Source organism: Leptonychotes weddellii, chromosome 4, assembly GCF_054177405.1.
Source record: "Leptonychotes weddellii isolate Sample4059 chromosome 4, ASM5417740v2, whole genome shotgun sequence".
Classification (NCBI taxonomy): Eukaryota; Metazoa; Chordata; class Mammalia; order Carnivora; family Phocidae; genus Leptonychotes; species Leptonychotes weddellii.
Window position 1 is genome coordinate 73,369,472 of NC_138372.1, and position 27,544 is coordinate 73,397,015.

Sequence of the window (27,544 nt, forward strand, 5' to 3'; positions counted from 1 at the left end):
GGCATCTCGGCTCTTTCCACAGTTTGGCTATTGCAGACATTGCTGCTATGAACATTGGGGTGCATATGGCCCTTCTTTTCACTACATCTGTGTCTTTGGGGTAAATACCCAGTAGTGCAATTGCTGGGTCATAGGGTAGCTCTATTTTTAATTTTTTGAAGCACCTCCACACTTTTCCAAAGTGGCTGTACCAACTTACATTCCCACCAACAGTGTAAGAGGGTTCCCCTTTCTCCACAACCTCTCCAACATTTGTTGTTTCTTGCCTTGTCAATTTTTGCCATTCTAACTGGTGTAAGGTCATATCTCAATGTGGTTTTGATTTGAATTTCCCTGATGGCTAATGATGATGAACATTTTTTCATGTGTCTGTTAGCCATTTGTATGTCTTCTTTGGAGAAGTGTCTGTTCATGTCTTCTGCCCATTTTTTGACTTATTCGTTTTTTAGGTGTTGAATTTGAGAAGTTCTTTATAGATCTTGGATACCAGCCCTTTATCTATAGTGTCATTTGCAAGTATCTTCTCCCATTCTTTGGGTTGCCTCTTTGTTTTATTGACTGTTTCCTTTATGGATTCCAAAATTCTCAACAAAATCCTAGCTAATAGGATCCAACAATACATTAAAAGGATCATCCACCACAACCAAGCAGGATTTATCCCCAGGATGCAAGGGTGGTTCAACATTCGCAAATCAATCAGTGTGATAGAACACATTAATAAGAGAAGGAGAAGAACCATATGGTCCTCTCAACTGATGCAGTTTCCTGATTAAAACTCTTCAGAGTATAGGGATAGAGGGAACATTCCTCAAGTTCATAAAATCCATCTATGAAAAACCCACAGTGAATATCATCCTCAATGGGGAAAAGCTGAGAGCCTTTCCCTTAAGATCATTTCACTCATTTACCCAAATCAGAAACATAGGACTCAGCCTAGACTTGTCCTCAATCATCCCCACCCCCTCTCCTAAGCGATATCTTGGTTGTAGTACATTTATCTTCCATTCACTAAAGTATAAAGTTGAAATGCAGCCATCTTTATGATTGATACACACAGTGAAGTTGTACCCAAAAAAGTGGAAAGTAGTATTGGGAAATTCAGAGCATTTTCATTGTTGAAAATGCATTTTTTTTTTTTTCCTTAAAAGAGAAACTGCTCGCTTTGACAGCACATACACCAGAACTGGAATGATACAGAGAAGATTAGTATGGCCCCTCTGCAAGGATGACATGGAAATTCATGAATTATACCATATTTTTAAGAAATTATACCAATTCTCTGCAATCTCTTTCAGAGGACAGAAGTAGAAGGAATACTTCCTAACTCATTCTATGATACCAGAATTACCCTTATACTAAAACCAAAGACATTACAAGAAAACTACAGAACAATATCTCTCATGAAGAGAGATGCAAAAGTCCTCAATAAAATATTAGCAAATCAAATCTAACAATGTTTAAAAATGACAATACACCATAATCGACTGGGATTTATCCCATGCATGCAAGGCTCTCTAACATTTGAAAACCAAATGATGTAATGTATCATATTAACAGGCTAAAGACGAGATATCACATGATCATGTGGATAGATGGAGAAAAAGCATTTGACAAAATCCAACACCCGTTCGTGATAAAAGTTCTTGGTAAAGTAGGGATAAGAGCTTCCTCAATTTGATAAAAAATATCTACAGAAAACCTACAGCTAGCATACTTAATGGTGAGAAACTAGAAGTCTTCCCACTAAGATCAGGAACAAGGCAGGGATGTCCCCTTTCATTACTCCATTTCAACACTGTACTAGAAGTCCTAGCCAATGTAATAAGATAAGGAAATAAAAGGTGTACTGATTAAGAGGGAAGAAATAAAAAACTGTCTTTGCAGATGGCATGATCATCTAGGTAGAATATCTGAAAGAACTGACCAAAAAATTCCTAGAATAAGTGATCATAGCAAAGTTACAGAATATAAGGTTAATACACAAAAGTCAATCACTTTCCTACTGAACAACTGACATTTGAAATTAAAAACACATTACCATTTATATCAGCACCCTAAACAATGAAATACTTAGGTATAAATCTAACAAAATATGTATAGACCTGTCTATATGAAGAAAACTATAAAACTCTGATGAACAAAATCAAAGAACAAAATAAATGGAGAGATATTCCATCTTCATGGATAGGAAAACTTGATATTGTCAAGATGTCAGTTCTTCCCAATTTGGTCTACAGATTCAAGGAAATCCCAGTCAAAATCCCAGCAAATTATTTTATGGATATCAACAAATAGATTTTAAAGTTTAAATAGAGAGGCAAAAGATACAGAATAGCCATCACAACCCTGAAGAAGAACAAAGTTGGAGGACTAACACTACCCAATTTCAAGAGTTACTATAAAACTATAGTAATCAAGACAGTGTGATATTGGTGAAAGAATAGACACACAGATTAAAAGAACAGAACAGAGAGCCAGAAATACAGCCACATAAATAGGGTCAATTGATATCTGACAAAAGAGCAAAAGGAACACAATGGAGCAAAGATAGTTTTTTCAACAACTGGATATCCACATGCAAAAAAATGAATCTTGATACAGATCTTACACTCTTCATAAAAACTAACTCAAAATGTATTATAGACCTAAATTTAAAATGCAAAACTATGAAATTCCTAGAAGATAACATAGGAGAAAATCCAGGTGACCTTGGGTTTGCTGGTGACTTTTTAGAGATAACAACAAAGGTATGATCCATGAAAGAAATAACTGATAAGCTGGACTTCAATAAAATAAAAAAATTTCTGTTCTTCAAAAGACATTGTCAAGAGAATGAAAAGAGAAGCCAGAGACTGGGAAAAAATATTTACAAAAAACATATCTGGTAAAGGACTGGTATCCAAAATATACAAAAAACTTTTAAAACTCAACAATAAGAAAATGAACAAACCAATTAAGAAATGGACTAGGGGTGCCTGTGTGGTGCAGTCGGTTAAGCATCCGACTCTTGGTTTCAGCTCATGTCATGATCTCAGGGTCCTGGGATCAAGCCCTGCATTAGGCTCCACGCTCAGTGGAGTCTGTTTGAGATTCTCTCTCCCTCTTCCTCTGCCCCTCCTGCTAGTGCTGTCCCCCCACCAAATAAATAAATAAATAAATCTTTTTTTTTTTTTAAAGAAGAAATGGACCAAAGATCTTAACAGACACTTCATCAAAGAAGACAGATAGATGGCAAATAAGGATATGAAAAGATGTTCCACATCATATGTCATTAGGGAAATGCAAATAAAACAACCCATAAGAATGGGTACATACTAAGTATAAATATGCAGAGCACAGATGTTTAAGGCAGTGAAACCATCCTGCATGACATTAAAATGCTAGATACATGTCATTATACACTTGTCAAAACCTACAGAATGTACAACGCCAAGAGTGAAAGATAATGTAAACTATGGACTGTAGGTGATAATGATTTATCAGTGTAGGTTCATCAGTTGTAACAAATGTACCATTCTGGTGGGGGACACTGATAATGAGAGAGGCTATGCCTGAGTGGGGGCAGGGGGTACATGGGAAATTTCTGTGCCTCCTGCTGAATTTTGCTATAAACCTGAAACTACTCTAAAAAATGAAATCTATTTAAAAACATGAGAGAAAGAAACAAGCTAGTATCCTGGTATTTCTATTAGCTATCTATTAGCTAAGGTAGCCATTAGCTACTCATTTGTAGATTATGGATTTAGAAATACTACAAGGATGAGTTAGTTCTTTTTGCTATTCTAAGTTCTACAAAGAAAAGGAAGTTCTTGCTGACTGGAAGGGAAAAAAATATCAGAATATCATTCCATAGTTAGTGAAAAGTTGTACAAATTTGGAAGATAGGATTCAAATTCCAACAGGGCCTAGCAGAAATAAAAACAAGCAAAATTCTTCATTATATAAACAAAGAAATTGAATAAAGTCAGAGGAATTGTTTTGACCATATATTTAGATTACTGTGTGCTGATCTGGCCACACTATGATCAGAAAACCAACTCAGAAAAGAATGAGGGATGGTGCAGGCATCTAAATTAGCCTAGTAACTTACAGATCCCCATTACTTCCATATAAAACAGGATTAAGATTCTCTATCATCCCTTATCATTGAAATTCAAAAACTAAATTTGATTATTGTTTCAGTCTTCACTTTTAATGAATCAAAGTGATAAAAATAAAAAATAATGAAAACATTTAACCCAACTTAATTTCATTATTGTTTCATCATATGAACTTTCACGTAAATGTAATTTGGATCTTTTGGTGAATGTCATGGTAACTCCAAATCTCTAGTTTAGGGAAATAATACCATCAAACTCAATCAGAAGTGGAGTTGGAACTAAACTTTTATGAACTATTTTATAGTCATTTTCTCCTATTAGAGTAAGCTACCAGGTTATTGTAGGAGAGCTCAGTAAGAATTTGCTGCTCATTAAATAATAATTAGTTCTCCATATTTGTTACTAAGACATGCAAATGCCAGATTTGGTGGTCCCCGAGGGTGTGTTAGCAGAGTTAGGGAAAGTTCTGAGGGACCTCTAGTCAGGCAATATTCTGTAAGTTAGTCACATACTATATCATCATATACCGGGTTCCCCTCTTGAGAACATCTATGCTCCAGGGCCAACTGGGCCTGTTCCAAGCAGCCCTTCTTTGGTGGAATTTCCTAGTACATCACTTTAGAATCAAGAACCAGAGACTCTTGGGGCACCTGGGTGGCTCGGTCTGTTAAGCGTCTGCCTTCGCCTCAGGTCATGATCCCAGGGTCCTGCTCAGCGGAGAGCCTACTTCTCCCTCTCCCGCTCCCCCTGCTTGTGCTCGCTTTCTTTCTCTCTGTCAAATAAATAAATAAAATCTTAAAAAAAAAAAAGAATCAAAGACTCCTTAAAGTTGGAAGGAAAGTTAAAGATCAAAAATGATATTACAGGAAAAAGTATCATCTGGTAAGATATTGTTCAACCCTTTCTTGTGTCTGTACTGTTGATTAAACAACAAAACAAAATTAAGCAAACAATACAGAAGAATCTTTCCCGTTCATTACAAGTATTAGGGTTGCTAAATGTAAATATAGAATTGTCTCATTTTTCCAGTGTAGGATAAAATAGAGGCCGTATTTGAACTTGACCCAAACTCTTGTTTACTCACAATTTATCCTAACCCTTCATTTCTTCTGATGAAAGTAATTTTCCTGTGCTTTATAATAAAAACACAGCAACCAACCTGGATGTTTACAGTGTTTTGCCAACAAATAAGGCAAACAATCCCGCCAAATCTGAACTGGCTATGCGGACAAAAGAAATCAAATAATGACTTCAGAGTTCCAAAACTAATTTATTACTCTAATGAGGGCTAGACTCCAACTTGGATACTTAACTTTTTTCAGGTCCCTAGTGAGATAAATGTTTTACCGTATATTTTTAGCTGGGAGTTGTTTTATTTTAATAGCATTGCTTTTAAATAACTTTTCCTTAAAAAAAAAAAAAAAAAACCCTCCAAAAATACCCTCCAGCACTTCTAACTTTATGATTCTCTAATTGAATTATGTGATTCGATTAGAAAGCAATGGTTTACTTTACCCAACTTTTATCATTTTGTGTTTAGAATCATTCTCAGAAATCCAAATTAGCTGATTACTGAACAAGTTCTAATTACCCCCCAGAGACTGTGGGAGCCTGGACTTTTTGGATTGTTCACTGTTTGGCTGGGAAACAGGCTTCCTCTTGTAGTGCCTGATCTGCTATTGATTTAAAAACTGACCTAAAGGGCTATTTGTTCTGGGTTCTTTGAAGTATATTCGATACTCCTGCCTTGTGGAATCATTCTGACAGACATCCTGAACCTCATGCCATATTCTTTACTATGTAGTCTGTGCAGCTGGGAATAATGGGATAATGGCTCATTAACCTGCTCTCACCTCCAAAAGAGGGCCAAGGATTTAAAATACCTCCAAATAATCACACTGGTGTTTCTGGCTTGAACCGTGAGGCAAGTCAGTTCCGTTCCCAGTCCACATGATCCCTCCTTCCTAGCCTTGGACTTGGGGCCATGCCTGTCTCCTAGATTCTTTTTTTTTTTTTTTTTAGATTTATTTATTTATGGGGCGCCTGGGTGGCTCAGTTGGTTAAGCGTCTGCCTTCGGCTCAGGTCATGGTCCCAGGGTCCTGGGATCAAGCCCCGCATCGGGCTCCGTGCTCAGCAGAGAGCCTGCTCCTCCCTCTCCCACTCCCCCTGCTTGTGTTCCCTCTCTCGCTGTGTCTCTCTCTGTCAAATAAATAAATAAAATCTTAAAAAAAAAAAAAGAATTGTTTAAAAAAAAGATTTATTATTTATTTGAGAGAGAGAGAGAAAACGTGCACGCACGCAGGGGGAGGGGCAGAGGGAGAGGAAGAGGGGGAAGCAGACTCCCCACTGAGTACGGAACCCAAAATGGGGCTCAATCCCATGACCCATGAGATCATGACCTGAGCCGAATCCAAGAGTTGGACGCTTAACCAACTTAGTCACCCAGGTGCCCCATCTCCTAGATTCTATACTCCTCTGAACATAAATGCCATCCATGTTTCATAGTCATCTCCACCATCCACAGTGCCCAGCTCACTGCAGTTATTCAATGAAACATAGTAACAAATTTGTGAATAATTTAATTACAAATAATTATAACCATTTGTAAATAATAATAACTTTAAAAAATAGTAACAAATTCAGAAATAAATAACTTCAAAGGATAGGCATTCAGATTACGATCAGTAAAATCCTGCTCTGATATCTAGGTCTTGTGATCTAAGGAAATGGCAAAAGAAAGCAATTTGACATAGATGGTTGCAGATCCTCTTAAAAAATAAAAAATGATTCAATGAATAACATTTTCCTTAAGAATCAAGTGGGCGTTTTGGCAGAATGGCAATGAAGGAAGACCTGAGTTCCTAAGGCTTGGTTATGTTTCCTAATCCTTTTCAATCTGAAGGGAACTGAGTGGTTTTGAACTTGCCATGGCACTCTTAGAGGAGGGGAGGTCCAAGGTCCTGTGCTCTCTGATAAGTAAGAGGACATGGCATACCTGGCTAGTAGGGAGGGAGTCCCACTAATAAAGATGAGCCAGGAAGCAGTTCAAGGGGCCCCTGAATTCCATTCACCTTCAGTGGGATCAAGAGGGACAAGAGGGTGGTAGTTAAGGAGGAGATATTTAGCTGACCAAGGAGGAAGACAGTGCAGTGTTCCAGTGGGAGCTGGGATCAGGAGCTGCTAATTTCTGTCATGGTGTGTTCCAGTTCCCTACAAGCCAGTTATTAATCAAAGACCTCGCTAAGCACCTGACACATTGCTAAACTCCGTAGTGGGTCATGATAAAGCCAGAAGACTGTTTTTGGACCTTAAATTGCTCACAATCTAATCTGGGGAAGGAGAAAAGTAATGGAGCTACGATGACTAGAGAACAATTAAATGCTAACTTAGAAGTTGAAGAGGAGTGGGGCGCCTGGGTGGCTCAGTCGTTAAGCGTCTGCCTTCAGCTCAGGTCATGATCCCAGGGTCCTGGGATCAAGCCCTGCACTGGGCTCCCTGCTCTGCGGGGAGCCTGCTTCTCCCTCTCCCTCTGCCCCTGCTTGTGTTCTCTCTCTCGCTGTGTCTCTCTCTGTCAAATAAATAAATAAAATCTTAAAAAAAAAAAAAAAAGAAGTTGAAGAGGAGTTCACAAAAGGGAAAGATCTGGATGGAATGATAGTGCAAAGCAAAGCTCAGAAGAAGCTTCTAGAAAATGAGGAAATCAGTTATGTAACTGAGAATCGGGCCCATGCCAATGAGCTCCTCTTTGAGAGGGGCAGATTTAGGATGCCCTTGAATGGTGGCTGAGCAGAAGAAAGCTGAGATTCACTGGTAAATCCTGACAGACTGCTTTTGGAAGGGCTGGAGACTGTGATGAAAATACAACAAGAGAGCCAAAAAAGAAAGAACAGAGAAGCAAATAATCCTTGGTTGTTTTCATGCCTGAAGGGGCTCACTGTGGCATGAAAATCAACATGAAAACAGTTAGGCATACCACATCATCCAAGCTGGGCAATGTGCAGACATTCCTTGGCTTAAATTTAAAAATATTAACTCTTTGTTAGCCTCTCAATTTTTGGAAGAGAATATTTAACCTAGTGACAAAGGGGGCGGAGGAAGACCTATGAACCTACCACGGAAGCCCCTTCTGCACATCCTAGTTTTGTTCACATAGACCATGAAGTAGGCATTATGGTCCCTCTTCTACAGATGAAGAAAAGGAAGTTTATGGAGATTAAACAACTTACTTAAGCTTGCCCAAATATCAGAATGGCAGACCTAGATTCTGAACCCCAGTATGTGTGTTGTCCAAGCCCATTTCCTCTGTTCCCTGTAAAGAGTATATACTTGGTTACCCTTAGAGGGAAGAGAAATCTATTTCATTTGTAGTGTGGCCTAGAGCTGAGCCTGGAGCTGGGAGTGAGAAGAACTGGTTTTTCTTGTTCATGCTTTGCTATTAATCCCAAGACTCTGGACAAGGCATTCCCCCTCTTGACTCTATTATTTAAGCTTTTTTTTAAAAGATTTTTTTATTTTATTTTATTTATTTGAGAGAGAGAGAATGAGAGAGAGCACATGAGAGGGGGGAGGGTCAGAGGGAGAAGCAGGCTCCCTGCTCAGCAGGGAGCCCGATGCGGGACTCGATCCAGGGACTCCAGGATCATGACCTGAGCCGAAGGCAGTCGCTTAACCAACTGAGCCACCCAGGCGCCCCTATTATTTAAGCTTTTAAAAGAGAGTGGGGGGGGAGGGGGTGCCTCGGTGGCTCAGCTGGTTGAGCGGCAGCTGACTCTTGATTTTGGCTCAGGTCATGATCTCTGGGTCAGGGGATCAAGCCGTGCATCGGGCTCCGTGCTTGAGTGTGGAGCCTTCTCTCTCTCTCCCTCTTCCTCTGCTCCACCCCCCGCCCCCATTCTCGCTCTCTCTAAAAAAAGTTTAAAAATTAAAAATAAGTAAAGCATGTGAGATTAAATTATTGCTAAGGTATTATCTGTATATGTTTATGGTTCAAAGTGTACAAGTGGATTCTCCACCAGGGGATGACTTACTGTGACTGAGGAAGGGAAATATGAGGATCCACATCGATCTTTGTATCTAGAGATCCACAAAGATAATAAGTAATCTAGTAAGTATTAACTATTCTTCCACACCAGCAGTGGCGGCTCCAGGACTTTAAATAGGAAGGGCTCAGGGATAGCAGGTTTGCCCTGTTACTGTGCACAATAAGCCTACTGTCTTCGCTTATATGGCCTGCATCTAGTCCTCCATGATGTGTATGAGATCGACAAGTCACCCCTTCCCACTGCTACCACCCATAAAGGTCCTCAGGAAAAAGTGTGAAGGCTGGACACAAACGTGGTCCACTGATGGAACCCACCTAAGTGAAACAGTGGTAAGAGACCAGAGAGAGCACGTATCCTGGATGGGGAAGTCACTACTGAGCTCTGGCTAATATCCTCCCCTCCAATATTTCAAAAAGAGCCAGACATGGGTTTTTTGTGCAATCTGAAATACACTGATTAACTACATGGTCCAAATACTGACCAACTAACTATATGAATAAGAAAAAACATGTTTGTATCCACATGTGGCCCAAGGAACATCAGTCTGCTTCAGAATTAGCTGATAGAAAAGTCAGAAGGCCTGAGAAGTGCTTGTCTTAGAAATAAAAAAAGGGCTCACTGAAGTAGACAAAAAAAGGCACTCAGAAAGACCTTATCCAATTCATATTTGAATGAAGTCCATCAGTAATCCATAAGCTCTTACATATCTAACTCCCATAATGCTTATAATTAAAAAAAAAATTTTTTTAAAGTAACGTATACCCCCAACGTGGGCCTCGAACTCACAACCCTGAGACTGAGAATCACATGCTCTACTGCCTGAGCCAGCCAGGCGCCCCCCATAATGCTTATATTTTTTGTCAACACCTATCTGCTTCCTATAGCCAACAGCAAGAAAGCCCTTACAACAAAGGTGAGTGTGCCAGGTTCAGGGACAGAAAAAAATGGAGAGAATTGTCAAAAATTAAAACTGAGTTCTATTTCTCAATAGACCCGAGGGAAAAGAATAGTTTCTGCAATAGAAGCTGATCAAGGTAGCTGCCCAAGAGTGGAGGTTAAGAGGCCAAACCCTAGGGTCTCCGTAAAGAAAGCAAGGTAGGGGAGATGTCAAGGGAAAGATGATCCCAATGGGAGGCTGGGGGTGTGAATGAGTGAGAAGAAGAAAGAAAGAATGGTCAAGGTATGAAAAGAGACAGAAGAGAGAAAGCTATTGGGTAGGACAGGATGGGAGGTGTGTAACCGAGCTTTCAGATACATGTATATAAGTGATAAGTGTTCCTTAAATAAACCATGAGGAACCCCAGACAGACTCTAACAGCTAAGTCACCATCCTAATTTTAAGAACATGTTTTGGGCTTCCACTCTATCTATGACCCTATGAGGTGCAGGAGGTGCAAGGAACGTTAAGTCATCCTGGTAGGAGGCGAATAGGAGTTAGTGGTTTTGAATGGTAGGGAAATCACCTTCCTGGCGGAGAGAGTGGCCTATTTAAAAGCAAGTAGACCTGACACATCTGTGCTCCTTCTACTGTTCTTCATATCATTCCCATCTGATAGGAGGAGAAGCTAAGCTCAGAGAGGCTGACTGATTAGCTTCAAGTCACACACCTAATTATTGACAAAGCTGAGAGTAAAACCCAAATCTCCTGATTCCCAATATGGCATTTTTTCTCCCATACCACAACTTAGGTATGACAAATGAATGCAGACCAGAGAAAACAGTAATATGGAAATTTAAAGAAAAAATGTAAAACAAATAGTCAGGGGGAGTTCTTGATGAAACCTGTAAAAAAAAATAGGGAACTCTTGTGTGAGCTGAAGATTGGCAGTTGGCCACATAGAGGCCCCGCCCAGCTCCCATAGACAGGAGGGAACTCTATACCTCCACCGACTCCTAGCGCCCATCCCACCCCAATTCTGTCTTCCTTTGGCAGGGAGAAGTGAGGAATTTTTTCTTCCCATGTCACTTCACAGTGGTGAATCATGGCTCCTTAAAAAGCTCAAACAGGACAGTTGGCTTAGGAATAATAAAACAGCACCAGATCCAGTCTCCTGAGCACTGGGCGCTGCCTCCACTAACAAGACTATCTACAAAATCCTGTATTGTGTAAGCAAATCTTTTGATAAACAGCATCTGGAGCTCTGAAGATGTGGACACAATTGATCTGAGCATGTGACACCTGTCCTTACAGAAAAGCAATTATTTGGCCCATAAGAGCAAACTTGTTTTCACAAACTGTCAGCAGTAAATATTTTTTAAAAATTGCTTTGTCAAAGATTTGTATAAATGGCTTAAGTGTGAAATCAGGAAGACCAAGAACGCAAAATGGTATTCTGCTAACAAATGGAATTTGCTGCCCTTTGCAATTCTACAGCTGATCCCATTGCAGATTTCATTTTTTATGACAGAATATGGAAATTTTGACATCATAAACATATGAAACTTATAAATCAAGTATTCACATTTCTTAAAAAGGAATGATCAGTCACAACATGTTCTTTCTGTAATTCAAAGGTCTTATCAGCAGGGAACTTCTTGCTATTTTTAAGAGTGTGCAATATCAGTGCAAGCTCTCTAACCTGTTTGGAAGACAACCCTTTCCACTCCTCTAAACAATAATGCTAAAATATCTTTTTCTGTAAGCCACGTTTGAAATCTGTAAGGTGTTTACTCATTCCCCCAGTAAACTTAGGATAATCATAGTTTCCTCAACCCTGTTTGGAAGGTCCTTTTGAAGAATAATTTTATAATTATTTGCCACCGTGCCTTAGAGAAAATCAGAGTTTGTTCTTATGACCCTGTGAAAAAGGCTCCATGGAAGGCGGGAAGCACGTGGCTTACATCTCCTATAAAATGCTGTCCTGGTGTAAGTAGGATCTTAAATCTCATGCTGCATGTAGAGAAGTAATAGGTTTTCTACAGCTGATTTAACTTCATACACGTCTAACACCAGAAAAAGAACTCCAGGGGTGCCTGGGTGGCTGAGTTGGTTGAGCATCCGACTCTTGATTTTGGCTCCGGTCATGATCTCAGGGTCGTGAGATGGGGCCCAAAGTCGGGCTCCGCACTCAGCAGGAGTCTGCTTGAGATTCTCTCTCTCCCTCTCCCTCTGCCCCACCCCCACCCCCGTGCTCGCTCTCTCTCAAATAAATAAATCTTTAAAAAAAAGAAGAAAAAGAAATCCATGACCAGGTGGTTTCACTGTATTCATGCTACAAAAAATAAGGATTATACCAGGAGGCCAGGAGAAAAAGCAATCACCAAAAAGCAACTGCCAAAAATGCTAGCCTAAATAGGTACAGTTTTACCCACTGACTTGTGGGGAGGGAAACGAGAAATCCAAAAGACAGACTATGAAGAAGATGGCATTTAGTCTCCAGAGGCTGTTACAAAACACTGACTAGATATGTATACATGTCTCTCTCTCTCTCTCTCTTTCTCTTATAAAGAAAAAAGCCCTAAGTGGTTTCAAGACACTCAGGCATTAAAGTAAAGCAAGTGTTCGTGAAAATGTTTTGGAACCTAACATAGGTGGTGGTTGTACAACACTGTGAATGTACTCAATGCCACTGACTTGTACACTTTAAAATGGTTAATTTTGGGGCGCCTGGGTGGCTCAGTTGGTTAAGCGACTGCCTTCGGCTCAGGTCATGATCCTGGAGTCCCGGGATCGAGTCCCACGTCGGGCTCCCTGCTCAGCAGGGAGTCTGCCTCTCTCTCTGACCCTTCCCCCTCTCATGCTCTCTATCTCATTCTCTCTCTCAAATAAATAAATAAAATCTTTAAAAAAAATAAAATAAAAATAAAATGGTTAATTTTATGTTGTGTGAATTTCATCTCAATAAAAAAAATAAAGCAACAGTATTCTGCTTAAGATGAATGAGAAACCTGCCATTTCCTTTCGCTTTCTTTGACAAAGGCAACATTTAACACTTTAGAAACACACTACCAAAAAATCCTTAGAAGAATTCCAGGGATTAATTCAGTGGGTGCAAAAGTTAACCAAGGAGGAGCTCTGCAATGCCTTTTTTTTTTTTTTCCATTTTATTTTTTCCATCCCACTTAAGTAAGCTCTAAGAAGTCATCACTAAGTTTTAATAGTTTCTCTGCCTCCTTCCTTCCTATATCCCTCCTCCACAACTTCTCTTTACTAGGTGCTGGGATTGCCAAGATGAGTAACACACCTTACCTTTGCTCAAGGAGTTCACGGTCTGCATTTATTTCCAAAAACTCTCCAAGCTGCTTCCATACCAGCTCTGGTTCTAGCCATCTCCAAATCTGTAATGAGTGCACTTGACCTGAGCATTCACATCCCATACTCAGTTATTTGTGTTCTCTGTGTTCCCTTCTTTTCCTTTTACCCTCAGACCAAAGAGAGATTTTTAAAATGCTAACCCAAAATGGCACTTTATTGAGTCTCAGATGCTATAAAAAGAGAGCTATCCAGATTCATTTGAAACTTTAACATAGGCCCTTGAGAGGCTGTGAAACTGGGACTGGCTCTAGGAATCACATATTTAATTGAAGATCATTTCAAAGATTTGCTTTCTCTTTATCCCACCCCTCTGTGCTCACTTAGCCGCCAGCGCCTACCACCACCCTTTCCCACAAGGCCAGGGCTCTCCACGTGCACGGCCTCTGACCACACATGCGTCCTTTCTTTGGAAACAGCTTTGTTTTTATCGCGCTTCCCTTTCTCATCCCCTCACAACTGAATTCCTTTTCCTTCAACGTTCATTTTTGTTTTCACCGTAGTCACATTGTTATCCTTAGGAAAACACGCTAGCCTTCACTGTGAAAGGAAGAGGCCCCACCAGGCCCAGAGCTCCCATGTGCCTGTGATGGGCTGGAACAGGGACAACTGAGACAGTGACGCAGGCAAAGTGAGACGAGAGAGACGACCGGTAGGCAAAGCCACGCTGGCTTCTGCAGAGAGGAAAAACGGAATGTTTGCCAAGTGGAAAAAGGATCAATTTAGAAAGGAAAGAAAAATTATTTTCAAGCTCTGGAGAGTCCTCCAAAGTGGAGAAAAATAAAAACAACTCAAAGCAATCTCTGATTATATACAGCCTAACTCTGACCCAGATTTTGTTCTGAGGTCACTCAAAATGTGAAACAGAAGTCATAACATTTAAATTAAATACCTCATTTGTGGATAGAAGCGGCTACGGGTTGTCACCCGGCCAATGTGTCAGTGGTACAGCTGGTAATTTCCCCATGCAGCTGGGAAAAGCAGCCTGTCAGTCATAAGAAACTAGATATGTGGGAGGATTTTCACATGGCATCACTTCTCACAGTGGACTCTGGCCATCATCAGACTTGCTAAATGCACGTATGATATACAGTTGGTTCTTCTCTATCTTTATGAATGTTGCTAAGTTTACAATGCATGTACTGAGGAGAAATACAAGCTGGGTGAAAGGAATACTGGCATTATTTTAATGTGTTACAGGGGACTGGTTAACAGAGGTACAGGAACTGGACAAATTTAAACAAATGTCTCCCAAGTATGATTTCATTAATCCTGGAAAACATGAAGCAGTAGACAATTGTAGTCTAATCATTTCTTATTTGACTGGGCTGGAAAAATCTTATTCTCATTTAACTCCATTTATAGATAGGCATCTTGGGTCAGCTGACTTTCCTTTGTCCAGCTAGATTTCCTTTGAACATGTTATAAAGGTTTTTGATTACCAAAAAATATAATACCAGAGGAAGGTCATTACACGAAGAGAATCAAACTAACAGCAATTCAGGGGGAAAAGAAAGTTTCTGTAAGAATTCTGGCATATCAACAAGAAGGTAGTTGACTCTTCCTAATGTTTCAAACACACGTCAATCAATAGGCTAATAAAAATTTTATATACTATGCAAACAGTGATAATCTCAGTACCATCCAGTTTGTGGCTCACCACAGAAAATATCTAATGAAAAAAAATCACAGTATCCCACTTATGGACAATAACCCACTCTCTATGTCATCAATTTGCTACTGAACTTAAGACATTTCACAGCTCAAACTGGGTATGGAACATGTGAAAAAAATGACTAAGTAAAATAATGGCCTTCTTTCATACAAAGCATGAGGGTACATGTAATAAATACATCTAAATTTGTCATGGTGAATTAAACCAGCTTCAGCTTCAGGCAAAGAGCAGAGTATTAGGCTGAAATGGTCCATTTCTTTCCAATTTGTTATACATGTAGAATCTGAAATTTATTTTTTACTTGATTAAAAATTAAATTAGGTTTCATTTTTGTAGGCAGAGCTCTTTCCTTGAGTATTTCATTTAACAACAGCCAGGTTGGCATAAAGCCAGTAATCAAACACTGCGGACTCGGGAAACCCTTCTGGTTTTTCAGACTCTCAATAAAGCCTGAGAAGAGTACCAGTTTAGGGAGTGGGCGTCTTTGTTTTTGTGATGACTCACATCACCCAGTATTCATTCATTTATTTTTAAGTCATTCCACAAATATGTGGAAGGTACTTTTCTAGGAAGAGACCATGGGAAACACAAAAATACACAGCCCTTGTCCTCGAGAACTGTACAGATCTTTTCCCCCAACATAAGCAGTCCTCTTACTGTAGCTTAATGATTAGCAATCTCTCAAATTCAACTTCCTCTTCTTCTCCTTGAAACAAACTGATTTTTCTTCAGGAGTATATTTTCAAGAAAGCATGAGGTCAGTCTACTCACTCAAAGACTGATTCAAAGGCTCCTACCTTTAGGAGTAACTAAAGACACAATAGTGAAAAAATCTTTGGGTTTCAAGATGCAAACAGTGAACTACAAGGAGTTCATATTACTGAGAGATCAACAGGTCTACTACACTAAGGAAAAAAGGGCATAAATCAGATTATGAAGGGCCAGGATCAATGGGACTATTTAGCCATGGTTTCAGAAGGGCCAACAAAGTGTTCCATGCCTCCCATGGCTATCAGTAGACATATTAAATAGAAAATCAGCAAAGATATAGAAGAACTCAATCACATCGTCCACCAACAGCATGTAACAGACAGTTCCAGAACACTCCACACAATAACAGCAGAATACACATTCTCTTCAAGTGCCCATGGAATGCTCACCGAGATAGACTGTATCCTGGATCATAAAACAAACCTCGACATATTTAAAAACAGAGCATGTTTCTTGGCCACAATGGGATCAAACTAAAAATCAATAACAGAAGGATAATAGGAAAAAAAAAATCTCCCAATACTTAGAAATTAAGCAAAGCACTCTAAATCCATGGGTCAAAGAAGAAGTCTCAAAGGACATAAAAAAATACTTGGAACCAAATAAAATGAAAATGTAACATATCCACATTTGTAGGATGAACCTAAAACACTGCTGAAAGAAAAATTAGTAGCACTATACGCTTATATTAGAAAAGAGGAAAGGTCTTATATCAATAATCTAAGCCCCTATCTTAAGAAACCAAAAGAAGAACAAAATGAACCCAAAGCAACCAGAAGAAAGGAAATAATAAAGAGCAGAGAAAATAAATGAAACAGAGCTGATTCTTTACTTTTTTTAAAGATTTTATTTATTTATTTGAGAGAGAGTGAGCAAGAGAGAGCATGAGTGGGCAGAGGGAGAGGGTAAGGGAGAAGCAGGCTCCCACTGAGCAGGGAGCCAGATGTAGGGCTCCATCCCAGGACCCAGGATGATAAGGGATCATGCTTAACCAGTTGAGCCACCCAGGCGCCCCAGAGCGGATTCTTTAAAAAGATCAACAAAACTGATTAATCTTTAGCAAGAATGACAAATGTAAAAAGAGAAAGAGAGAAGACAGACTTTGCCAATATCAAGAAAGAAACAGAGGATATAACTACAGATCCTAAAGCTGTTAAAAAAAAGAAAAAGGATAATAAGGGAATACCACCAACAACTCTATGTACATAATAATTTAGATGAAATGGAACAATTCCTTGAAAATCACAAACTACCAAAATTCATCCAATATGAGACAGATAATCTGAATAATCTTATGACTATTAAAGAAATGTAATCCACAACTAAAAAGCTTCTGAAAAAGAAATCTTCAGGGTCAGGTGGCTTAACTGGGAAATTTTACCAAACATTAAAGGAAAATTAACATCAAGTCTAAATAATCTTCCAGAAAACAAAGAGGGTGAAACACTTCTCAATCATTTTATAAGGCTAATATTATCTCAAGACCAAAATGGGACAAAGAGAGTCCCAAACAGAAAGCTAAAGACCAATACCCCTTATGACTATCATTATAAAAATTCTCAACAAATTACTGGCAAGTCAAATCCAGTTACATGTAAAAAGAATTATACATCATGATCAGGTCGGATTTATTCCAAGAATGCAAGTGTGTTTCAATATTTGAAAATCAATCAGTGTAATGCACAATATTAATAGGCTAAAGAAAAATCACATGACATCATGTATTAACTGACAAAATTCATTCTGTCATTAATGACATTAATTTTTTCATTTGCGGCAAATTAGGAACAGAGGTTGTGAAGGTTAATGCTACATGTCAAGTTGGGCAATGGGGGGGCTCAGGCATTTGGTCAAACATCATTCTGGGTATGTCTGTGAGGGTATTTTGGGGTGAAATTAATATTTGAATGGGTAGACTGAGTAAAGCGCATTGCTCTCCCTACTAATGTGGATGGTCCTCATCCAATCAATTGAAGACCTGAATAGAACAAAAGGCTGAGTAAAATCTTGTACCATTAGTTCTCGTTCAGTTTTTCTGGAGAACCCTAATACAGAAGGGAAGCTTTCTCAACTTGACAAAGAACATCTATAAAAAACCCACAGTTAACATCATCCTTAGTAGTAAAAGAGTGAATGCATTTCTCCTAAAACCTGGATCAAGACAAAGATGCCTGTTCTCACCACTTCTTATTCAATATATTACTAGAAATCCTAGCCAGTGCAATAAGGCAAGAAAAGGCTGGAAGGGAAAAACTTTCCCTATTTGCAGAATATGTGATTGTCTAGAAAGTCCCAGGAAATCTATTTTAAAAATTCCTAGGATTTAATAAGTGAGTTCAGCAAGATCACAGGATATGAGATAAAAAACAAAGATCAGTTGTATTTCTATAGGTAAGCAACAAACATGTAGAAACCAAAATTAAAAACATAATACCATTTATAATTTACAATAATTCCAAAAAAGTTAAATACCAAGTTACCAATTTAAAAAAAATTGTACATGGTCTATATACTGAAAATTACATGAAAGAAATAAAAGAAGACCTAAATTAAATGGAGAGACATACCATGGCTATGGACTGGAAGACTCAATATAGTAGAGATGTCAATTTCTCCAAAACTAATTTATACAAATAATGTAATTCCTGTCAAAATCCCAGCAAAATTTTGTTGTACATATAGACAAGCTTATTTCAAGATTTATACAGAAAGGCAAAGGAACTAGAATAGCTAAAACGATTTTAAAAAAGAAGAATAAAGTGGGAGAAATCATTTGACTTGAAGTTAAGACTTATTACATATAGCTCTATCATTCATAACAGTGTGGTACTGGCAGAGGGACAGACACAGAGATCAATGAAACAGAGAACAGATAAACATAAACACACCAAACTGATTTTTTTAAAAAAATCCCAACTGATTTTTGACAAAGAGGCAAAAGCAATTCCATGGAGAAAGGAATTTTTTTTTTTAAACAGATTATGCTGGACATCTATTGGAAAATGAGCCTTCATCTAAACCTTATATTTTATACGAAATTTGATTCAAAATGATCTATGGATTCAAAAGTAAAACATAAAACTGTAAAACTTTTGGAAAAAAAGATGAGGAAATCTTTGGAATCTAGGGCTAGGTAGAATCTAGAACTCTTCACCTGAGTTCTTAGATGTGACAACCAAAATAAAAAACTGATAAATGAGACTTCATCAAAATAAAAACTTCTGCTCTGTGAAAGTCCCTGTTAGGAAGATGAAAAGAGAAGCTATGACCTGGAAGAAAATATTTGTAAACCACAATATTGCACAAAAACCTTATATCTAGAATAGAGACAAGAACTCTCAAAACTCAAAAGTAAAACAAGCAATTCAGTTAGAAAATGGACAAAAAGACATGAACAGACCTCTCAGTTAAGAGGGGATATTAATGACAAGCACATGAAAAGATATTCAACATCATGCTAGCAACTAGGAAAATACAAATTAAAACCACAACGGCATATCACTACACACTTATGAAATAGTGATATCAAAACCTAGAAAGAATGCAGAGAAACTGGATCTCTCATACACTGCTAGTAAGACGTAAAATGGCAATAGCCACTATGGAAAACAGTTTGGCAATTTCTTACAAAATTTTACTTGAACCTTCTATCAGACCCAGCAATCTCGTTTGTGAGCATTTGCCTACAGAAATGAAAACTTAATACCCACACAAAAACCTGTACATAAATGTTCATAAGAGCTTTATTTATAGCAGCAGAAAACTGAAAACAATTCAAATGTCCTTCAGTGCATGAATGGCTAAGCAAACTGTGGTACATCTGTACAATGGAATTCTATTCAGCAATAGAAAGGAATTACCGATACATGCAAAAAAAATGCATAAATCTCAAGACCATTACATTTAGCAAAAAAGGTCTATCTCAAAAGGTTTCACACCATTTGATTCTATTTATAGAACATTTTTGAAATGACAAACTGTATAGATGGAAAACAGATCAGTGGCTGCCAGGAGACAGGGATGGGGGAAGCACTGGGGAGTTCTTTTGCAGTGACAGAGCAGTTTTGAATCTTGATTTTGGTGGTGATTACACAAATAAATACACGAATAAAGTAGCAGAGAACTACACACCTACAACCACACATGAATGTATATAAAAAACAGTGAAAACTGAGTAAGGTCTGTAGTCTGGTTAAAAGTATCGTACTAATACACATTTTCTGGCTTTGACACCGTACTACAGTTATATATGATGTGTCACCATTAGGGGAAGCTGGGTGAAGAGTACATGACCTCTACGCATTATTTCTGCAACTTCTTGGGATCTGTAATTATTTCAAAATGTTAAAAAAGCTAAAAAGTGTTCAAATGTTTTTTAAAAAGAATCTCAAGTAGCAGAATAAGCTGTAGCTGCAGAGATGGAAGAACAATTTCTGATCTAAATAGTTTTTTTCCAGGAGAATTACTATTTCATGTCTACCTGTTGTTTCTTTATTTTTCTTGAAGCTAACTAAATAAAAGCTTCTCAAGGACATAGGCTATATTGCATTAATCCCCTTCAGTGCCTACTGCAATACAGATGGTAAAAAAAGACTAGTTAAGTTCTGAATTGAGCAAGTTAGCTAATTCTGGCAGATTCCAATACATTTCTAAAGAGAACCAGAGTTAAGGTACACTGACTAGCTCTGTGACCTTGGTTACTTAGACCTCTCTGGACTTTGGGCTTCTCATCTATGGAATGAATATAGAGAGTACTATGTCAGAAGACTGTAAGGAAAAATAAATGAGTTAATACATGTAAAGTACTTAGGAGAGAGCCAGACATATTGGAATAGCTCAATAATTTTTTTTTTCCAAAGTGGGGCTTGAACTCATGACTCTGAGATCAAGACCTGAGCTGAGATCAAGAGTCAGACACTTAACTAAGCCACCCAGACGCCCCTCAATAAATGTTATTTTTCTAAAAGATTTTTAAAATATGAGTTTTAGGTGGATCCATTCTCATGAATCAACGTTATAATCAATAAAATGGTTAAGTGGTTATTTCCTTTAACTATTGGGATTTCAACAAAAAAAGTCTGTTTGTGGGGATTATAAAGAAAAAAGTCCAATATGCCATCTTAACAGTACCTATGACATTTAGCTTTGTAAAAATGACTACTTATTACTTGCCCTGAGTTCTTAAGTTCCAGGTCCTATTAATTTCTAATAACAATAAAATATTAGATGGAAAATGCCAATTAATAAAGGTGTAGTCTAAAGATTTCAACTTTACGTACATTATGTAATTCTCTTACTCAGCTGACTTATTAATCATTCACTCTTCTTAAAATGACCTTTTTCTATTCTCTCTTACCCACCTTTGCTTAAATGTCATCTCTACTCCGAAGCCTTACCCCACACCCCAGAGAGGATTTATCACACTATAACCATCCAGCTATAGGCAAGACTGCTGTCTCTGTGCATACTTTTATACCCCTCATACACAGTATAAATCCTGGCACAGAGTAGATCCTCAACAAATATTTGGGAACGAACCAACCATGGACATCCTCTTCTGATACTCCTATGGCAATTTTCACTTGCTATCATTAAGGAACTTGGCATACTGAATTACAATTACTTTCCCATTTGTCTCCTCCACTAGAGTATAAGCTCTCTGAGGGCAAGGCCCATGTCTCAGTTACGTTTGCACCCTGAGTAACTAGCACAGTGACTGGAACGTTTACCCAGGAGACGTGCTGAGAGGCTACCATGGGCCAGGCACCGTTTCCTAACAGTGAACAAGGCAGGCACGGTTTCTTATGGAATGACAATAAGTACATAAAAAAGAGAACTTTTACTGGGATTAATACTATGAAGTAAACAAAGCGGGACAATGTGACAGAGGGATGAGGACATTAGCTGGAGAAGCGCTAGTAGTCAGGCCTTTGTAAGGAGGTAACATTTGAGCTCAAAGAACAAAAAGGATCTGGTTATGTTTAGATCAGGAGTAAAGAGTCCCAAGCACAGAACAGCAAGTACAAAGGCTCTGAGATATTAATCAGCTGGTTTTTTGTTTGTTTGTTTGTTTGTTTTGTTTTGTTTTAAGGCAGCAGGTGTGGCTGGCATTGAGTAAACTAAGGGAAAAGAGGAGAAGAGGTCAAAGAAGCAGGTCAGGGCTGGAATATGCAGGCTACACTAAGTTTGGACTCTATTTTAACAGCATAGAAAACCACTGGAGGACTTTAAGTGTGAAGAATCTAAATTACATTAGAAAATTTACATTGATTGTTAAGTGGTAAAGAAATTGCAGGTGCTCTTGAACTTCCTTCCACACGCAGATAGGTTAGGAGACCATGCAATGGGGGGCTGGACAGCACGGTGGCAGTGAAGATGGACAGAAATAAACAGACAGGTGATAAATTTCAAAGACATGGCTGGTAGGACGTGCTATTGAACAGAGGAAGTAGGGTGTGGGAAAGAGGAATCAAAGAAGTCTCCTGGGGATTTCACTTGAGCAAATTTGCTAAAATGGGGAAAGAGTAGGAAATATCGACTATTTTGGACTAAGAAAGTTTTAGATGCCTATTACATATCCAACCAGAAAAGTAGCACACAGCAGACACTTGCTGTATTCTTTTAAAAACTACCACTTTGAGGATAGACTCATCTATAAATCAAACATAATACAGCATTCCAAATTTGACTAACTCGATTTGCGGCTTCCAAGGTAACAGAGAAAAACAGAAAATGATAAGTGATTGAAATGACCAGAGATCTCAGTTCATTTGATGAAATGTCATTTTTGCTACTATTGATGCTCCTTGACCCATATTTTTAATACAAAGGTGCCGCATTTTATGTCAGAAATTTTAGACAAATGCTGTCAACTCAATTCAGGTATTTGCTCCACTTCTCTAGGCTTTATAAACCCTGGGGTGATTAGTGTCAAGAGTGGTAAGCAATGACTCACCAAATCACTTTTATAAAGATAGTGAAATGCTATACGTAAGCCAAAGGTGCTGCTTTTGGCAATGATACGTATTTTAATCCATTTCATCTTTTCTAAAATTAAAATTTACTGAGATATGATTTACATACAGTAAAACTTATCCTCTTTAGTATACAGGTCTGAGTTTTGACAAACACATACAGTCAACTAACCACCATCACTACGATCAAGATATAGGACAGTTTTTCACCCAAAAAAACTTCCTTTAAGTCCTTTTGTAGTCAGTCCCTCTCCCATCCCCAGATGCTGGCAACTACTGACCTGTTTTTGGTTCCATTATCTTTTCAAACTCATCAACAGTCTTATGAACTTATGATGTCTATTCACAGATGCCTGGCAAAACCCTATTTCCTAAAAAATATGATGTGTGAAATATTAGAACCACCAAAAAGTATTTGATGACATTGTAAAAGAAGAAACCATCCTTTCTAATTATTGATAGAGATTAGACTGAGGTCTCCAAAGGAGTTTATAAACTTTTCTCTAAGATAAGCTTTTCACTTAAGAATTGGCTTGGATGAAACAAGCATGAATTTTAATATACACTCAATAAATATATACTTTTAATGAATTTTAATATACACTCTGTAACAGGAAGGTGGTAAATATAAACTTTTTATTTTCCAAGTCAATCTCATTTGTAGAATTCTGTAATTATACTTCTTTAATGGTATTATTTCCCTATTTTTATTATCCATTTTGTTTTAAAAATATCTTGACAAATATACATGCCATTTAATTTTGAAATATATGCTATTATTATTCAATTACATTAGTGTTAAATCTGCTGTGAAAGCAGGTACTTGAGTTGCTGGGATTTCTTTTCATTTTATACTACTATTTAGGGGGAGTGATATTTCATGTAATTTATTTTAAAAAGTAATGTATCAACTGATTTTTAATTGGTCTGAATAAATGAACACAGCGTCCACGGTGTGAGCCAGAAATGGTGGCATACAGTTCAGTGGTTAAGGCCTTGGGCTTTGGAATCAGTAAGGCCTGGCTTCCAGTCCTAGCTCCATTATTTTTTGGTTGTGCGAACTTTGGGCAAAACCTCCTGCCTCAGCGCCTCAGTTTCCTCATCCACTAAATGTGAATAACAGCACTACCTCTCTCATACGGCAGGAATGCGAGCTCTCAGGACCGCATCTGGCATGTGTAAGTTCTCAATAAACAGTACCTATTATATACCAGATGGAATTTCCATTTGAAAAACATTAAAATGTTCTATTATTCAGCACTCATTCTGGAACAATAAGGAAAGTGCCTGTGTTTATATTTTATGGTGGCAGAGTGAGGTACGGAGACAGCTGAGTGGCGCAGACGACTCAGGTGCACACACTTTCAAGCAGAGCAGGAAGGCACCTGGCCGTTCGGATAACTCTAGTGATTTAAGGTATGATGCTGCCATCCCTTCTAAGAGTGGATTTTTCTTTCACTTTTCTTTCTTTTTTTTTTGTAACAAGTAAAGAAGGAATAGTGCTTTGTGATGGAAGTCATAAGAAAGCCAAGGATGACTACAGGAGTGATCTACATACATGTTGTAGTAAAAAAGGCCTCTGAACCATTAACTTTTCTCTGTAAAGAGAAGGGGACTTCATTAAGTGCAAATTCATTTTGTGAGGCCAACTGTATCAGAACAGCTTATCGGATAATGCTCAGGTTTGAAATAATTTTTTTAAATAACTCAGTTCAAAATGGAAATAAGTATTTCACACCCCTTACCCGTTTTCACTCTTATTCCTTTAGAAACATCATAATAGTTTTTTCTTCCACTTTTTACGAGCAAATTTATAGCACTCATAAAATTTTAGACTAAGCCAGAAGGAAACTGAGAGGATATCTAGTACAATCCTTTTTTTAAGGTAAAGGATGAGACCCAGAAGGGAACTGACTAAAACGAAATAAAAGCCAAAGTGGGCCTGGGACCAAGTGTCCTAATGCCCTACCGGTTACTCTTTCCACTGTGAGGGTATCAAATACTTCGGCTAGGCAGTCACCAGAGCTCCCCTATCTGTGACAGACATCATCCACCAGTCACTCCGTCCTTCTGAGCCTTAACCCTTCAGAGTCCTAAACCACACACAAGCTAGCTGTTGCCAGTGACGGTGGCCATGCCTCTAGTGATGCAGTAAATGTAAATCCCAAATTTCCTACTTAAAATGTCAAGACCTTTTTTCTCCTTTCCATTCTGTCTTTTGAATTTTAGAAATAAATAAACTTTTCTGGGGTGCCTGGGTGGCTCAGTCGTTAAGCGTCCGCCTTTGGTTCAGGTCATGATCCCAGGGTCCTGGGATCGAGCCCTGCATCGGGCTCCCTGCTTGGCGGGAAGCCTGCTTCTCCCTCTCCCACTCCCCCTGCTTGTGTTCCTGCTCTCACTATCTGTCAAATAAATAAAATCTTTAAAAAAAATTTCAAAAAAATAAACTTTTCTGGGCAACAATGATCTTTTAGGGAAATAACTAAATCTACACACTAAAAATGTGGTGGGAGATTGTGAAATAAATTCATTTTGTCAAAAATTTAAAGATAAATATAAGCAAAATTTATCTGTGGTGACAGAAATCAGAAAGTGGCTGCTCAGGGCCAGGGGTTGACTAAGAAGCAGCAGGAGAAAACTTTCTGGGGTGACAGAATTGTTCTGTATCTTGATAGAGATATGGTCAAACTATACACTTAAGATCTGCTCATCTCTTGGGCGCCTGGCTGGCTCAGCTGGGAGAGCATGTGACTCTTTATCTCAGGGTTGTGAGTTCAAGCCCCACACTGGGTATAGAGATTACTTAAATAAAATTTAGGAAAAAAAGATCTGTGCATCTCACCGTTTGTAAATTGAATCATTTAAAAACAATCTAACTTACTCATGTAGTATCATTTAGATACTACATTCATATAAAATTCTCATGCAAAGAACAGACTTGGACTGTAATCCAGCTTACGAAGGGCATGACCAAACTCATAGAGACCTTTCAAAATCAAGCTAAACACACTCTGTTCAGCTACTTATAAGAACAACATCCACTGTGCCAGAACTTGTGTATGTGGAGAGCAAGTAAAGAGTTTCCTTTCAGGCTATACCAATTAATGGATTCTTTCTTAAAATAGGAATGAAAGTAGTATTTAAGAACCGTGTACACTACCATGATAACGTATCTATTGTTCTCCATTGTCTACTAAAATGCATTTAGAATTTAATGACAGAACTTCATCCTAAAGACCTTAGAGAACTTAAGATGATAAGGAAAGTAGGGTTGAATACAGTGTCATAATTAAGTTTTTATATTTCTATTTTCTGTATTACTTTCCTATAAAAACTTGGGGTGTGTATAACATTCATCCCACTGCATACCATATCTGGTAAGAGTCTCAACAAAAACAAGAAGTACTGAAAAGGAATAAAAAATTGGCTCTCTTTTGGTTGATAAGCACATGATGTTGGCTCAGGAACCACAGGTGAATAGGAAGACAAACTGGTTAAAGATAGTATACTGTTGGGGCTTTATCACCACAAAGAGAAGGGGAGAAGAGGGCGAATTTAGAGTTCAAGCTACAGATAGGAAGGGAAGATGAATATTTCACCTATTTCAGCAAAGTGTACTTGCGTGATAAATTTTAGCATACGTTAGTGAAAGGTCTAGTCTAAAATCTGGCACGCTGAGACATGGTAGCTGGTGAAGAAAACATTATGGTCCTATTAGTAATAAGGGATCTGCGGGAGTGTGACTTGTCCTCCCCTTAATGATGGTTATACATACCAAATCTGGTTTTACTCTGTGAGTCAAGGGAAAGGAGACCCACATGGAGTACAGGGTGGTGAGCACCGTGGAGAGCCAGGACTGCTGAACCTCCCGGCTTCTGGGAATGCGGTGAATGTAGTATTCGGGAAGCTAGAAGGAAACAGTAAAAATCCAAATCAACTAGGCCACTGATACCCAAGGTAAACATAGTAACAGTTAAAACTGTTGAAGTTTGGGGAAGTAACCAAACATAGTAATATTTCTGTAGCAAAACATGAATATTCACACTAAGTAGGATAAATAAAGACTGTAAGACTCAAGCCATTTCAGTCAAACTCTCACTCTTTGCAGATGATATGATACTGTATGTGGAAAACCCAAAAGACTCCACCCCAAAACTGCTAGAACTCATACAGGAATTCAGTAAAGTGGCAGGACATAAAATCAATGCACAGAAATCAGTGGCATTCCTATACACCAACAACAAGACAGAAGAAAGAGAAATTAAGGAGTCGATCCCATTTACAATTGAACCCAAAACCATAAGATATCTTATGGTTAATAACCAGAGGCAAAGAATCTGTACTCAGAGAACTATAAAATACTCATGAAAGAAATTGAGGAAGACACAAAGAAATGGAAAAACGTTCCATGCTCATGGATCGAAGAAAACATATTGTGAAGATGTCAATGCTACCTAGAGCAATCTACACATTTAATGCAATCCCTATCAAAATACCATCCACTTTTTTCAAAGAAATGGAACAAATAATCCTAAAATTTGTATGGAACCAGAAAAGACCCCGCATAGCCAGAGGAATATTGAAAAAGAAAAGAAAAGCTGGTGGCATCACAATTGCGGACTTCAAGCTCTATTACAAAGCTGTCATCATCAAGACAGTATGGTACTGGCACAAAAACAGACACATAGATCAGTGGAACAGAATAGAGAGCCCAGAAATGGACCCTCAA

The 27,544-nt window shown here is 38.3% G+C and overlaps 1 protein-coding gene and 1 non-coding gene across 7 annotated transcripts in view; one reads left to right on the plus strand and one right to left on the minus strand.

Moving 5' to 3' along the window:
* The window catches only part of ALG14 (ALG14 UDP-N-acetylglucosaminyltransferase subunit), an 88,364-nt gene that overhangs the window by 28,724 nt on the left and 32,096 nt on the right, over nt 1-27,544 (minus strand). For 3 of the 6 annotated variants that reach the window (XM_031019616.2, XM_031019615.2, XM_081818836.1), the window contains exons 3-4: nt 26,591-26,722; nt 13,333-13,421 (exon numbers count right to left, since the gene is read on the minus strand). In XM_031019616.2, coding sequence (XP_030875476.1) covers nt 13,333-13,421; nt 26,591-26,722 — 221 coding nt within the window. The remainder of the gene's footprint in view (nt 1-13,332; nt 13,422-26,590; nt 26,723-27,544) is intronic. The other 3 variants (XM_081818835.1, XM_006748581.3, XM_031019617.2) reach the window with 1 other exon arrangement.
* Nucleotides 1,154-1,260, plus strand: LOC115937504 (U6 spliceosomal RNA). The gene has a single exon (XR_004072778.1). It is a non-coding gene; the product is annotated as a U6 spliceosomal RNA (small nuclear RNA).